This window comes from Lepidochelys kempii, chromosome 1 (assembly GCF_965140265.1).
Source record: "Lepidochelys kempii isolate rLepKem1 chromosome 1, rLepKem1.hap2, whole genome shotgun sequence".
Classification (NCBI taxonomy): domain Eukaryota; kingdom Metazoa; phylum Chordata; order Testudines; family Cheloniidae; genus Lepidochelys; species Lepidochelys kempii.
Window position 1 is genome coordinate 10,226,676 of NC_133256.1, and position 15,753 is coordinate 10,242,428.

The 15,753-nt window shown below is 48.7% G+C and overlaps 1 protein-coding gene across 1 annotated transcript in view; it reads right to left on the reverse strand.

Annotated features, from left to right (window-relative positions):
* The window catches only part of CHRDL2 (chordin like 2), a 35,159-nt gene extending 20,935 nt beyond the window's left edge, over positions 1-14,224 (reverse strand). The window contains exons 1-6 of the mRNA XM_073329130.1: positions 14,173-14,224; positions 13,733-13,845; positions 12,341-12,434; positions 10,754-10,896; positions 3,252-3,345; positions 1,151-1,206 (exon numbers count right to left, since the gene is read on the reverse strand). Coding sequence (XP_073185231.1) covers positions 1,151-1,206; positions 3,252-3,345; positions 10,754-10,896; positions 12,341-12,434; positions 13,733-13,845; positions 14,173-14,224 — 552 coding nt within the window. The remainder of the gene's footprint in view (positions 1-1,150; positions 1,207-3,251; positions 3,346-10,753; positions 10,897-12,340; positions 12,435-13,732; positions 13,846-14,172) is intronic.
* Positions 14,225-15,753: the final 1,529 nt, after the last annotated feature.

Sequence of the window (15,753 nt, forward strand, 5' to 3'; positions counted from 1 at the left end):
GTCATGAATCAACCTAAAGGAGCCAGGAGCTCACTTTTTCCTCCCTAGTAGTGTGGCTACAAAGACTAGCCAGCGAGGCAGCAGGAAAACATGCTCCCATCCCGCTCAGGCTCTGGCTGCCATGCTGCTGGGGAATGGGCTACATGTGTACGAAGGAAAGGGGAGACACCAGTATTCTGAGCAAAAGCAGTTGCTGCCACTGCCCGGGAACTAGATTGTGTTTGCCCCTGGCTGTTTTCTGCAGCTAACCCTGGTGCCACTCAAAACAGGGGCAGCACCAAGGTAGACAAGGCTCCGACTGCCTCTGGCATTTAAACCACCATATCATTTAAACCTGCTCAGAGCTACGGTGACTATGCCAGTGGCCAGCAGCGCTTTAAAGTGAGTAAGGCACTTAACTGGGAGTCAGGAGACCTGGCTTCTATTCCCAGCCCTACCAGTAACCACGTGTGCAACTACTTACACCTCTCCGCTCCCACGTTACATTGAAAGTATAACTGGGTTAAAAAAAGAATTTGACAAGTTCCTGGAGGATGGGTCCATTGATAGCTATTAGCCAAGATGGGCAGGGACACAACCCCATGCTCTGGGTGTCCCTACACCTTTGGTAGCCTAAACCTTTGACAGCCAAAAGTTGGGAGTGGACGATAGAGGATGGATCACTCGATAATTGCCCTGTTCTGTTCATTCCCTCTAAAGCATCTGGCACTGGCCACGGTCAGAGGACAGGATACAGAGCTAGATGGACCATTGGTCTGGAGTGGTGAGCAGAGCTAAAACTGGGCCATCATCTCTATGCTCCTTTGCATTCAGAAAGGGCTTCCAGACGTTTCTGATGAGTGAAGGTCACTGTTGGTTCCAGGATTGTATCCTGCCACCCATCTCCACAGTATCCGAGCAACTTCCATGTAAAATAAATAGCATCATGGAGTCTCTAGTGGATTTCATGGAGTCTCTGACACGTCTCCCTTTTTGGGATAAAGTCTCTGCCTGGGGTAAATGTTGTTGTTACTGTTGGGGGTTTGGTTTGGGTTTTGGTAGAAGAACAGCTTAAAGGGCAAGTGTTGCAGAAACATGGATTTCCATGAATTGGCGATGTGGTTTATTTTAGAAGGGACACTTGGATTGTTAAAATGTAAACATCACGTACAACACCTCTGTTTAACTGCAGGGGCTCCTCTTCCATTGACTTCTCATAGGAACCGTCTGTAAAACACAAAGTTACAACAGGAAACGCAGAAGGTTAAGATGGGAATTACTCTCAGCAAGTACCTGGCTTCTGGTGTAGGAGACTCCCAAAACGAGAACGACACTCTAGTCACTAAAGGACGCCGCAGGGCACAGATACAATGTGAGCATCAATGGGATGGCATATTAGTTTCCACTAAAGTCTCCATATATCCTGGTTTTGGGGACAGTCCTTGTGTCACCACATCCCAGGAACTCCTGAAATGTCCTGGTTCTTTCATTTCATCAGTCCAAACTTTTGTAGTTTTTTTTCTTTCTAGCTATGAAAGTCGGTTCCAAACGTATTGCTATAGCGAGCATTCCACCACCTTAGAAAATGTTGCCCCTAAAGTGTCCCAGAGGTTTTTGATTCTGTAAATACAGTCACCTTAGTCAAAACCTCACTGGAGTGCAGTAAAGCACTTGTGATGGATCTGCAAAGCAGGGGACTGCAGCTCCCTCCCCACTGTACATCCCCTTCCTCCTGGCTAAGAAGGGACTATGTTCCCATTAGCCCCATCCCCATAGCACTTGCCTACCCTTGGCCAGGGACGGGAAAGGTCCTGAAGCAGGAAGTGGCCAGGCTGTCTGTGGGTGGGAGCTGCATGGCAGCAGGGAGCTGGAGAGAGACCCCAGGAACTGTGGACAGAGCCACATACAGAACAGGCTGTGACTGCTAGACATCACAGCTGGGTACAGGTCTGGGTGAGACTTATGGGGGAGCAGCAGCAGATGGGCATGGAACCACTGCAAAGGGGCCCCAGTGAGAGACTAACAGAGCCTGGCTTGGAAACCCACAATGCTTATTGGCTTGAATAGAGACTGGATGGGAAGGGGCTCCCTGAGCACTAGGCCTGAAAAGCCCTGACCCTCACTCAATTGGACTGCCCCAGGGACGCAAACAGGAGCCATTATTGCTCACTTTGAACAGTACCTTTAAACCTCTGCACCTAGGGTATTTACAGCCTTCTCCCTGCCAGCCCCATCTATCAGAAACCTTTCCCTGAGCCGTGTGGCTGAGTGGTTATGGAGACCCCCAGGGCTAATGCCTACACAGCCTAGCTGAAGCACCTATAGTGCTTGCCGCCAGGACATGGTACACTGGGAACGCTACTGGCTCCTTAAGAGTTTGGGGTACAGAGTAACCCCAATAATTACACATGAAAAGGGGACGGTGGCACTCTGTCTAAAACCCTGTTTGTCTCACACCATTTCTGGTGGCTGCTGGCAACACGTCTGCCAATTTCAGCTCTCAGTTAGACTGCTCTAAATATGGAGGAACTCCACAGACTTCTGTGGAGTTACTCCAGATTTACCCTGGTGTAACAGAGCAAAATTTGGGCCTCTAACTGTTTATCATTTTAGTAGACAGCAACAGCGTGATGTGAAACTGCTAGTCTGACTCCCTGCTCTGAATTTTACATATAAACACGGGGCTTGATTGTCTTCCCACTCACCCTGGTGTAAATCTCGATGAATGACAGTAAAGTCACTAGAGCTAGAGAATCAAGCATAAAATGCCACTGAGGTTCTTAATAACCTCAGGGTGTCCTTATCCCCTGAGAATGACTATGCCACTGTGGCATTTTCACCAGTTTATCCGAGCGATGACAATAATAGTGATACCCAGTCTGATTTCCACCAGCAAAGCAGCCTCTCCTGAGCCTGACAAATGAACTTCCGTGAGGGTTTCATGTCACTAACATAATATAACAGCGCCAGTTAACAAGGAGTTCGACTCAGGCCATGACACTGATCCTACTTACACTCCACACAAAGACACAGCGGAGGGGCACTGCTGGAACAGAGAAGAATTTGGCCCAAGAGGCTTTGCATGTGTCAGACTCTCTTACCATTGCTGGTGACCCGGAGGCAGAGATTTGTGCAATTTACAGCATGGATATTCAAAGTCATATTTAATAAGTGCGACATTCCCCCTCCTGGCTAACGGCCAGGACTGTGATTCCCATCCACTGACCTGACAGCAGACCTCACTTAGTAGCAGGGACTGGTTCCCATGTTACCTTGGCAGATTTGGCAGCAGGAGTCTGGCACAGTTAGAGGAGAGGAGCACAACAGATCAGGGCAGGTCACCAAGCCGCAGTAAATCTGGCCTTCCTAGAAAGCACAAAAAACAACCTGATGCATCATCTGCATTAACAATGTCCGGACAAGTACAGTGACCCTTAGTGTTTAGTAGCCAGGGGCCAAATTGTGCCATTGATTTTTAAGCAGATTTCACTATTTGATTTCAGTGGGAAGTTCTTAAAAATGGTTGGATTGATAGGGCCCTCAATTTGCTATAGCAATAAGGGCAGCTGTTGTATAATTTGCAATTACTCCATTCCAGCTTCAATCTACATAGCTTAGTAGACCAGCATTCTATTCCCAGCTCTGCCACTGGCCTGCTGGATGACCTTGGGCAAGTTGCTTGCCACTCTGTGCCTCAGTTTCCCCATCTGTAAAATGGGGCTAATGATACTGACCCCCTTTGTGAAGCATTTTGAGATCTAGTGGTTAAAAGTGCTATAGAAGAGCTAAGTATCTGAAACTGTCATATTGGAGCACCCTTCCCCAGCTTTGTCTCTAAGTGTACAGTCCTTGGGCCAGATCAGGCCCAGTGTAACCACTAGGCGAACTAGGCAGCCGCCTAGGGCGCCAAGATTTGGGGATGCCAAAAAGCGGTGCCCCCCGATGTTTTTTTACGCTCTTGCTGGAAAACGAATGAATGAAGAAAAGAGAAACGTCGCTGAACTTGCATTTTAACCTGTCGTTCTCTCGTACATTACAGCTATAGCCTATGCCAGCGCTGTGTCACGGGCACAAGCGTACTGCTTCACCAGGGTACAAAGTGGCAAGGACGTCCCCCGTTCTGACAGGCTGTTTATAGTGCTAAGCTGACTCGTTTTCGGAGATTGTTGACTGAGGTTAACTAGTTTTGTTGAGCTGTTTCAGATCTAAGACTCTGGCAAGTGCTGCTGCGTCATTTCGCTGCTATTGTGTGTCCGTTGTGTGGGTATGTTCAGTACTTGAGTGTACATGTTTATCGCGTGCGAATACACGTGTGTAGCTATGCTGTGCAAAGCGAAAACGATAACAATGTCAACACTGTCCGGTTATTCATTTATTTTTGTTAAATATGAAGACTAAATAATGAAATGAATAACTTTTCAAGCCAAACGTGTATTAATTCTAATGAACAATGCCCCATTATGCGGTATTCATTTTTGAAAGTTTATAATAAGCGATGCTCCAGAGGGAGGGGAAAGGAAGGGGGGGGGGCGCAAGGTGGAAGTTTCGCCTAGGGTGCAAAATATCCTTGCACCGGCCCTGGGCCAGATCCTCAGCTGGTGTAAACTGATAGCACACTATTGACTTCAATGGAGCTTCACTGATTGACACCACCTAAGGATCAGGCTCTGCAGTCTTTGTCCACTAGGGAAAGAAATCATGACCAGTCCCCAGCCACCAGACAGGACCAGAATCAAGCAGTGTTGCATTGTATTATATAGCACATGCTCAAATGAGTGTGCGTGGTAGGGCCCAGCCCACACTGAGATGGTAAACTCTTTGGGGCAGGGACAGTGTTGATCTTCCACAGTGTGTGAACAGTGCCAAACAACAATTGCCACCGTGCGACTGTATAAACAGATTTCACTAGCAGGGTCCCAGCATATTTTTGATGAGTGTGGTCAGATCTTGGGCTTGAGCACTATGCTATGAAAACTGCATTATGGATTAAGAAGGGAATTGATTATAGCCTGGTTTGATTAGCATGATTCTCAGGGGAAAACTGAGTCTCATATTTATGAGTCTGTGCCCAAATCAGTCTGTGCCCAGTTGACTAGGGAAACCAGGCTAGACTCCTGCTAGTGACAGCCATGTTTAACCAGCATCATAGCAGGCCAAGTTCTCATTCCATATCCATTCACCCCCAAATTTGTGGGGAAGCCAGATGGGAAATGGAGTTTGGAATCTGAGCCCAGATCCGGATCCGAATTTTACAGCTCTGCTCTATCTCTGAATTGGGTCAATCCAAACCCGCAGAACCAAGCGCTCCCAACAATCTGTAATCTGGATCCAGAGATGGATTTTGTGGTTTAGACTCACTAATATTTATTATTGGTAGGGAGGTGCCTGGAAAAGATCAGCGCTCTATGGATAAGTCTGAATAATGGGCTAACTTCAGCCTGGGTGTAAGCAAGCACAATTCCACTGCAGACAATGGAGTTTCATTCATTTGCCCCATGGCTGAATTTGGTCCATTATGCAGAACGCAAGGTAGAAATCAGAGAGAGCTGGTATGAGGCTTTTATACCATCCAGACCCCATAGATATCAGGGACCTCTCCCCCTTGCATTGGGTCAGGGATATTTTTCATTGTACCTATAGTATCCCAACTGAGGATAATTAAACTAACTGTGAACGTCTCTAGATCCTTTGACAGCTTCTTCCACTGCCAGGTGAGAAAAGACAAGGGTGTTGTGTGTAGGTGAATGGAAATAAGAAGGAAGCAAGTCTTGTGAATCAATGGATCCAAACTGAACCACTCGGCACGTCTATACTACAAAACTAAGTTGACTTTGTTACGTCGATATACAGCCCCCGCAGTAATTAAATTGGTTTCGCATGTCCACACTAGCTCCTTCTGTCGGCAGTGCGCGACCCACATGCCCCGGATGTCAGTGTGGAGCATGGCGGGGCACTGACAGCCAAAGCCCCACCGCCCAGGGCTGACAGCTGGAGCCCCACCGGGCTGCTACCCTGGAGCTGGAGCCCCACTGCCCAGCTCCGACTGTCAGCCCCAGATGGCGGGGCTCTGGCTGTCAAGTGCCAGGGACTGACAGCCAGAACAGTCAACACAGCGTCTACACTGACACTGCATCGACCTAACTACACCAACCTAAAACAGAAGTTGGTCCAATAAAAGATATTACCTTATCTCTCTAATATCCTGGGACTCCACTCAACAAAGACAGGCTTGAGCCAAATGCTGCTCTTGGGTCAGGGGTGTAAATCCAGACTATCTCCACTGACTTCAGTGCTGCTGGAATTTGGCCCTTGCTTGTTTTTAGGTCATGGATGACTGTTTCCTTATTTACCCTTGAGAATGTCAGGTCGCTGCTTAGAACTGCGTGTGTATGGGCCAAGTGGAAGAGAGGCAAATGCCATAAATAAAAGAATTTATGCCAAAGACCATGCACTTGGTGCAGTTTTCAAAGAGGTTAGTTAGACCAGCTGTTCGTGCAGCTGTTTCAGCAACTGGCAAAATTAGACACGACCAATCACAATCTTACTGGTGGCTGGCTTCATTGTGATCATTTTATTTTCCCCTTAGTGTCCAAGACACTGAATAAACAGAGAACCAGAGCAAAGCAATCCAACGCATCCAGCAAGTACATACAAACCTGGGAGTTCTTGATCAGCGGTGTCACATAAAGCAGATGAGACAGTAAAACCAAACTCTGCAGTGATATATAATTGTTGACGGAAGCATCCCTCTCCATCTGTTTATATTTCACACATACAAATATATACAAAACTTTTGGGTCTGGGTCTCCTCTCTTCAGCAAGGGCATCAAACAGGAGTTATGTTGGTATACAATTGGTGTAAATATGAGAAGAACCAGCCCCATCAATTATATATTTTGTATAACTCGTGTCTATCTGTCTATCTCTATGTGCCAGATTTGGCCATCCTTATTCATGTTGAGTATGTCAGCTGAAGTGTAAAGCACCTTAGTGAGGACCGAGGACTTGGCCCTGTTGGCACAGGGGTAAATGACTACACATGGTGCAAGACGACAACAAATCAAGCCCTCCTATTTTTTCAAATGAATTTTTGCGTGACTTCACTGCAGTTGATCGATGTGAAATTATCAGTCCTGAAGACTAAGCCCCGGGCCGTACTAGCACTAGTTTACCATCCCCACTGTCCAGGGCTCATTCAATCCTTGGCTCCTCCACAGAGACTTCCAACAAGGGAGCCAGTGTCCATTGTGATGAGGAGACCCATCCATTAGGAATTGGTCTGAGACCAATAACTCATTCCACGTAGTCTTCCCAAGAACCTTCTGGTAGTAACGACTTCTGGACGCTCTCATGCTGAACTTGATCTGGAGTTGAAAGGCTCCACACCCAATTACAACCCCATAAGCCATCTGGCCCCCTTTAATATCTTTATATAATAAATGGAATGAAAGCAATCTCTGTACAGAACTCTCCTTTTTATGGCTTTGGGACATGCAGAGAGAGGTTATTGATGCTTGGAATGTTACCACACGCCTTCCAAGTTTAGAGTGGTCGTTGCTCGGCAGTTTTATGTTCTACTCCTGGAGAAACAGGAAAGATGAGAAGAAGCCACTCAATCTATCCTCAGACACTCAGCTTACTGGCATCTTGAGCCCTGGAATCATCACACATTAGACATCCATCTTTGGGCCTTACAATGGACAAACTGTGCGCTCGCCAGTCTAGTAGAGTTCAAAAAGCAAACAGGAGTTGGGACACGGTTTTCAACAGGCCATTAACACTATCTGTTGCAAAGACAGGGTAAGACACTGTGGCAGAAGGCTACCAGAGTCGAGCCAAGTCCCTGTCTGAGTCTGCTCCCAGGCTTTCAGGCTTTCTGGGAAGAAAAATATTCATCAAATGCCCATTGGCAATGTTTGCAAACTGAAAAACAAGATGATCCACTACCAATGATTTGCTCTTCAGCAGCTAAACAGAGATTACACAAAGTAGCTAAGACTATCTCTGATGACAGGAGTCTGCTCACAGCCAATGTCTCATAATGACAGTGGGTCATAACACCCACAACACTGGGGTCACTAGTTGAGGAGAATCACAGTAGTTCACTACAGAATCTGCCTTGAAAGCACAAGATACAGACTCTTGCAGGGTTTTCTGCTACAAATGGTCCCAACCTCACGGCTGTAAGGCAAACCCTGGGTAGCAATGTAACTTACTAAGGCATGCAGTGCTGCTCTGGGCTTCAGTAACTTGCTCCTGGATGAAATCTGCTCTTTAGCTTGGTAATGTAATGGCTTCAGTGGATTTCTAAGCACACAGGAGCCATGCTGCAAAGGTGTTGGTGTACGGCCAAGCCTCCTCTTCCAAGTGCTTCCATCTCCACAGTAATGCTTCTAGCCCAGCAAGGTCTCTGTGGTGAACTCCAATGGATGATTCCAAGCCATCCCCTCTGCTGGTCTTAACTTTGGATGTTTACAATTAGATGGACGAGGCACTAGAAAACGGACAGTAGGGAGCAATCTTGCACTGGTAGCAGGGTGGATCTTTTGTATCTTTTAGGAAGGAATTATTTAGTCAGGGTGTGGTCAGAAGTTTTTGGAGGGCCCTTCATCTTCCCAGGTGAAAAGTCCTGCCATCCAAGACCTGCCATCCTTACTCACGCTGAGTGGCACCTTACTTCACGAGTAGTCCCATAGAAATCAATGGTGGCTGCTTGTGGAAGGAAAATACTAAGCATAAGCAGGATAGCTAAAATCTGGTCCTAATACAGTCTTCATATCTTCACACTCAGTGGGCAGATTCTGATCTTGGTTACTATTCGATTTCTATTCTGTTCTATCTTGATGCATATCCCTCCCTGATCTCTGTAGTGTCTGAGCGCCTTCCAGTCGTGCATTAAGTGATGTGACCGACATGTGTCACGTGTGACTCGTTCTCTCTCTCTGTCTCAACCTCTCCCCATTGGGAGAATTGTGTGTGCAGTGCAGTGTTTTGTTTGGGGGTGTTATGGGAGCATTTTTTGCAATGTCCATGCTGCTCTGTGTTCATGTCAGAGAAGGCAAGTGGAAGAAGTGCATCTTGCACTGGGAGCAGAAGGTGGTGAGGTTTGCGATCACTCTTAGATCCTGGGGGAGTTCATCTCACAGTCCCGGACCAACGCCTGAGAAAGTTCTGTCTCCTGAATAGATGAGCTTTAAATTCTATCGAGCCAGAGTGAAGTTTTCAACCATGGTCTTCATCCTGGAGCTTTAGGCTCTTTTAGATATCCTGGGTTGTGACGGGGTGTACCAGACCCACACTGGTTCAGCAGGGGTTCACCACACTCTGTGTGCCAAGGAGGCCATGCCCCCGCATGTCTGCTGGGCATGCTCCAGCTGGAATCTAGATATTAAAGGGAGCAACTCAGCTCAGTCAGGGCTCACTAACTAAGAGAACGGAGGTGCACTGCATGCTCCTGCAGAGGGACCTCCAACACTCCAGTTCGCGGTGGCCAGCCAGCCAGCGATGACCAGTGACGCTTAGGCATCCAACGCTGCAGAGGGAGGAGAGGCCGTGGGACTCCCAAGACAACTAGCTGTGGAGGAACGGGTAGGAAATAGCCCGGGGGAACTTAACAGGGAAACAGTCAAAGAACCAGGGCTTGGCTCAGCATGTTTCAGGAGGCTCCCCGCTGAGCAGGTGGCGGGCAACCCCGCCACCACCAGGGCCCTGAGTTGGGACCCAGTGGAGTAGGGAGGGCCCGATCCCCCTACCCTTACTGCCACCCACCCCAGGCAACAGCCCACCTCTCCAACCACTCCTGCCACCAGGCCACACTGCCCTGCTGGTCCAGGGTAGCCCTATTGACTCTGACCACTAGGCCACGTAGCCCTGATGAAGAGGGCAGCCATATTGACTCTGGCCATTAGGCCACACATCTCTGTGAGAAGGTGCAGCCTTATGGACTCTGACCATTGGGCCACACAGCCCTGATGAGGAGGGCTGCCATATTGACCCTGGCCACTAGGCCATGCAGCCCTGCAAGGGAGGGCACCCTATTGACCCCGACCATTAGACTGTACGGCTCAGAAGCCAAGGGCGGACATCCAGACTCAACTGCAGGCTGTACCAGCCCCATAACATGGGCCCAGGCCATTGAGCGAGCACCTTGAAGACAAGGACTAAGACCTTGAACTTGATTCAACACAGTATTGTAAACCCAGAGAGACTCAACTGAAGTCAATGGGATTACTCTGTATTGACACCAGTGTAAGAGATCAGAATCCAGCCCTAGGTGTCGGTTGGCCAGAGAACTCCTGTCTCTCATCAAGTCTGATCGTTCTCATGTAATGGGGAAGGATCCAAATCTCCTCTCACTTATGCAGGTTTGACTCCATTGTGACTCCATTGACTACAATGGAAGATCTTCCAGATTACACCAGGGTAAGAGCAGAATCCTATCCAAAGGGACAGGCTCTGATACACTACCTGACGCCACTGAATAGTCCTACGGAAGCCAATGGGACTCCTCATGGAGCGAGGTACTATTCAACATGAGGATGGCTACCAGAATCAGCTCATGGGGAATAACATTGCCATGCCAGCCGTGCCCAGTGGGAGCACCCCTTACGGAGCTGAGCTGGAATAGCTGGTCAGATTATTGTGATGCTGTTGTAGCGACACAAAGATTAAAACACAAAGATTTGGCACTCCCTGACCACGTCCTCCCCCTTCAAACCCATGCCCACCTGACAGATAAAGCATTGCGACTCCCTTTGATTCAAAAATAGCTTACGGAGCAGCTGCACTGTACACACTGATTTGGCTGCCGAGAAGGGAAGAGTTCGCTCGTGGTAAACATCTCCCCTGGTTGGTAGGTTGTCCCGTTGTACTGGCAAGACTTCACAGGCGCCCGGAGACCAGACGGCGTGTGCGGCTCTACAGGGAGAGAGGAGGAACAGCAACAGCTCCGCTGAGTCTCGTCGCTTCCCAGGCCCGGCATGCAGGACCTGAAACCCTGACACTAAACAGATCCTCTCTGCTGACGCTGCTCTGAATAATGGGAAGCTGGGACCATCTTCCAGGGGAGATGTAAACACGGAACACTTTTATCAGCCCCCCGCCCAGCCCCGGATCCAGCCTGGCCTGGGCCATCTCTGGCTGGAAGGAAGCCCATAAAGACAGTTTGCTCTGGCTCTCTGTCAGATTATTGCTAACCTTAAAATTAGAGTTAGATTGCCAAAGACGCCATAGTAAAAGGGAAGGACTTGTGGATAAGGAAGCCACACTTTTTCCCTTTCTCCCCTTGGCTTCAGAGGGTGGTGAGAGGCTACTTCCCTGCCCCGACAGCACTTTCTTCCCCACAATGCAGGGAAGGGGGCAGGGAATGAGGAGAGCCTGGATTCTGCTCCCTACCCCGACCAATGCACCAGATGTGGCCCACCTGCCCCAGGTAGCCTGCACAAGGGTGTAAGGGAGGATTCTGAACACCTCATATCCATCCCTATGTGAGCACGTTGTCTAAGCCACAATGCAATGCTATACGTTTGGAGCGGGGGGGGGGTGACAAAAACCACTAGGGTTTGATGGATTTAGCTCAGATTTCTATGTTTTCCTGTCCTGTCATGCAGCGGCCCGGACGGCGCGTCTGTTTCCAGTAGTGAGGTGGAATAATAATAGTTTGTACATCTACAGCAACGTTCCTCTGAGGCCACGAAAGCTCGTTACACACAGTAATCCTAGCGCCCCCGAGAGATGGTCTCCACTTTGCAGAGGGATACACTGGAACAGAGAGACTAAGGGTGTGTCTTCGTCGCAGAGTTAATGCAGGAGACCAGCACCTGGGTCCGCGCACCCAGTTCAGCCTCACCTGGGTGGGCGTGTCCCCACGGCCTCCTCACAAAATATCATGTGATCCAGGAGCTATTTCCAGCCCTGCCACGCTGTGAGGCACTGAGCCGGTCTCAGGGCCACCCTGTGCTGCTGTGAAATGGGGACAACCATTTTTGCCCTCTTTCACCAAGTGTTTTGACATCGCTGGGGGCAAAGGGGGTTCTGTGGGCCAGCTCCTCGGCTGGTGAAATTGGCACAGCTCCCTTAATGTCCATGCTGACACCAGTCGGTGATCTGGCTCTATTGGGCATTGTCTCCTCTGGGTTTGTACAGATCCCAGCACACGGGGGGCCCGTTCCCGATTGGGCTTTTGGACCCTCTCCTAATATAAATATTTAGAGCTAAGAACAATGTTATAAGTGCAGAGCGTTGTTATGATTACTGTTTCCCTCACGCCCTGACTGTCCAGAAGCAGAAGCGTCGACAGAAACTGAGCTCCCAGAGAAACAGAAATGTGGAACAAAGAAATCTGCTCCAGAAATCCACTTACCTGCACAGCGAGGACAGCACTGCTGTGGGTCAGTGACAGGCTTTACACAATGCAGGGCTGGGCACTGGATTTGGTAACAGCTCACATTCACATTCTGTTTGCAGGGAGAGAGAACAGGGCTGCTCAGGGACAAAAATCCTTCCCCCCCAGGCCTTTATGAAGATGCTGCCTTATTTGGCCTTTTGGACTGAGCCAGAAGTGGAAGGCACTAGGCTGAGTTACCCCAGCTTAGGGTCTGGGCAGTTGTATTTAAATTGTTGGGTACCACCGCGAGCTGCTAACCAGCGTCTGATCCTTGACAAGTACAATGATTATGAGGCTGTCTGACCGGTTACTAGAGGGACCAGCTGGCCTGTAAACATTCTGCCCCGTGCCCCGATCCTGTCAGAGCTCCCTGTTCATCCAAACAGTGCAAAGCCTCAGCATTGCTTGACTCTTCACTAAGTTGATCTGATCCAATAGGCTCCATGGTCTTGTACCTGGGGCACTGCTGTGGGACTCAGGAGACCTGAGATCTACTCCTCGCTCTCCCTGTGACCTTAGGCAAGGCACTTCCCGTCTCTGTGCCATTGCTTCCCCTCCCACCCTTTGCCAGAAGCTGGGAATGGGCAACAGGGGATAAATAACTTGATGATTTTTTGTTCATTCCCTCTGAAGCACCTGGCATTGGCCACTGTCGGAAGACAGGACACTGGGCTAGATGAACCTTTGGTCTGACCCATCATGGCCGTTCTTATGCCTATTTGGACTGTCAGGTTTATGGGACTCTCTTATTATGTGTTTGTGCAGGGCCTAGCACAATGCAGCCTCAGTCTTCTTTGGGGAATGTCATCCTTTGCTCCTGGCCCTGGCCCCAGGGACCCGTGTGTTTGTCACTCCAGACAGGCTCTCCCTGTGTTTAGGAGGACTCAACATAGCAGAAGATGCAGAAGCTCCAGCTCCAGCAAGTCTCCTCAGCAGGATGGGCTACTGCAAGGCCATCAGCCCCTGTTCTCCAGTCCCTCCATTAGCTCCCAGTCCACTTCCATTGCTAGTCCAGGGCCCTGTCCCTGAACATCAAAGCCCTCAATGGGTCAGGACCCCACCACAACTCCACCCATAATCCACCAGCATGGCTTCCCGGGAGAATGCAGTTTACGAAGCTGTGAGAGCCAGTGATAAAGCTTCGCCATCCGGGGGATTCAGTTGTGAAATGAGTTTCCAGAAAGGATGAGGCTAATCCAGCAGCTGGTTACCCTTAAGCCAACTGCAGTTTGCCATCATAACTGGGCTGATTAAAGGCCGCCAAAGCAAGGTTAACGCCCAGCAGCCCACTATAAACAAGTCTGGTAACCAGTGACACCTGTTCTCATATTGTAGATCAGCACGACAGATTAGACTGTGACGATATACCTCCAAACAGGTGCATCGGATGCAGTACGTCAGCCCCTGGGGTTCCAAGTAGGGATGCCAGCTCTCTCCTGGACCGTACTTCTTGCCATTAAAATCACAGAACATATCCGGACCTGAAAATCAAACAGGCAGACGTTATGCATGAGAAGGGAGCGCTCTTAGAAACGCATTATCCTTCCCCAGTCAATCAGCAAGGTTGAGCCAATACTTTCTAGTGTCCGTGTTAAGATGCAAACCCAAGCTTTTCGATTCAGAATGTGTATCCTGGCGGTCCGGGCACTGACCCGTGGGACACCAACATTCAAGTCCCTGCTCTGCCTGCTTCAGAACAGAGTTTTCCATCCCAAATTGCTCTAAATCAGGCACACCAGGGACTTAGGTCTCCCACATCCCAGGTCAGGGCCTTAACCCCTCAACCATGCGACATCAGTCTTTTTTACCAGAAACTGTTGAAACCGATATATCTCTGGACGTATGCCGTGATGTAGCCATGTTGGTCCCAGGATATTAGCGAGACAAGGTGGGGCAGGTCATATCTTTTACCTCACCAACAGAAGTTGGTCCAATAGAAGATATTATCTCACCCACCTTGTCACTCTAAAATCTCTGGACGTTTAGGCTTCAATGAAACAAGATCTTGTGGTGAAATTCCATTTCATTGGCAATGTTCCGACCAGCTCTGTTTGTCACGCTCTCTCATCCTGGATGCCCCACGCTGTGTTGCCAGCAGCACTGCCAGGATAAGTTGTCAGGCAGAGAGATCTGAGACGGCTTTAGTGTTACAGTCTGGGAAACACGTGGCCAGAACAGAGTCAACTTCAGAGGGTCACAGCTTGCAGGACATGCAAGGGTTAATCCAGACAGTGAGTGAGACGCAGTGTTGCCAACTCTCATGATTTTGTCATGAGACTCAGGATAATTATTGTTTTCCTTAAAGCCCCAGCTCCTGGAGTCAAGTGATAAGTGATGATTTCAGCCTTCATTCTTAAAGAAAAAGTAAGTTTCTAGCCCTCGCAGCTGTGGAGAAAGCTTCAAAATGTGACCCAGTGCACCCTGAAGTGTCAAAAAGCAGAAGGCAAATAAAAAGAACCCAAATCAATTATTTTCACATAATCTCATGATTTCAAAGCCAATGTCATGATATTTGATGAGCCTGACTCATGATTTTTGAACATTTGGGGTTGGCAATCCTGTGAGAGAAAGAAAGGGACGGAGGGCAGATGAAGAAGCAAGACAGGAACGGACGAGCCAGCTGAAAAAAAAATTGAGGGGTTTTTTTTGCAAGAAATGTAGACAAAAATGAAAATGGTTTTGTTTTCATTGAAATTTTTCCTCCAAAAAATTCAGGTTTTCCTTGAAGGAAAAAAAATCAAAAACTGAACATTTTTCAGGTTTTTTTGGTTCTGAACATTTTGGGGGTTGGGGGGATTTTTTTTATTCTTTATTTTTGTGGTTTCCTTTTTAGGGTTTTTTGGTCAAAAATCAGAAAATGTCGAGGACACAATGTTTTTCAGAACGTTTTTCACTTTTTTAAAAAAGCCACTTTTTGAAAGAAAAACTTCAGCTGCCCCAGCCTCCACTAAGAACGGGTGCTGTGCCGCTACGAAGCGCTGGACAAGCAGTTAAGGTCTCCAGACACACCCTCTGAGGTAGGTGGATATAATCGCTGACACACTGGGAACAAAAGAGTCCTGACTTGTAGCCCCCTGCTCTAAACTCAAGAGAATTCTCCCAGCCCCTTTTCAGTAGCAGTCGCAAACCACTGGGACCGTCTCAGGACGGTGTACAGTGCAGACCTTTGTCTGATCCTTTCCACCATACGCGCCCCCAGCAGAGACAGGCCTTACCAGGGATCAGACTGGCTCTTCAGTCAGGAGAGATTTGTTCCATCCCCCCAAGCATTCCTAAACAGAGCCAGCCAGTCTCTGCCACTGTGGACGTCTGTGGGAGCGTGAGCTGCTGAGATTGGGAAACTGCTTTCTCGCTCCATCCCATAACATGCTGTGAAGTCGCTGTAGATT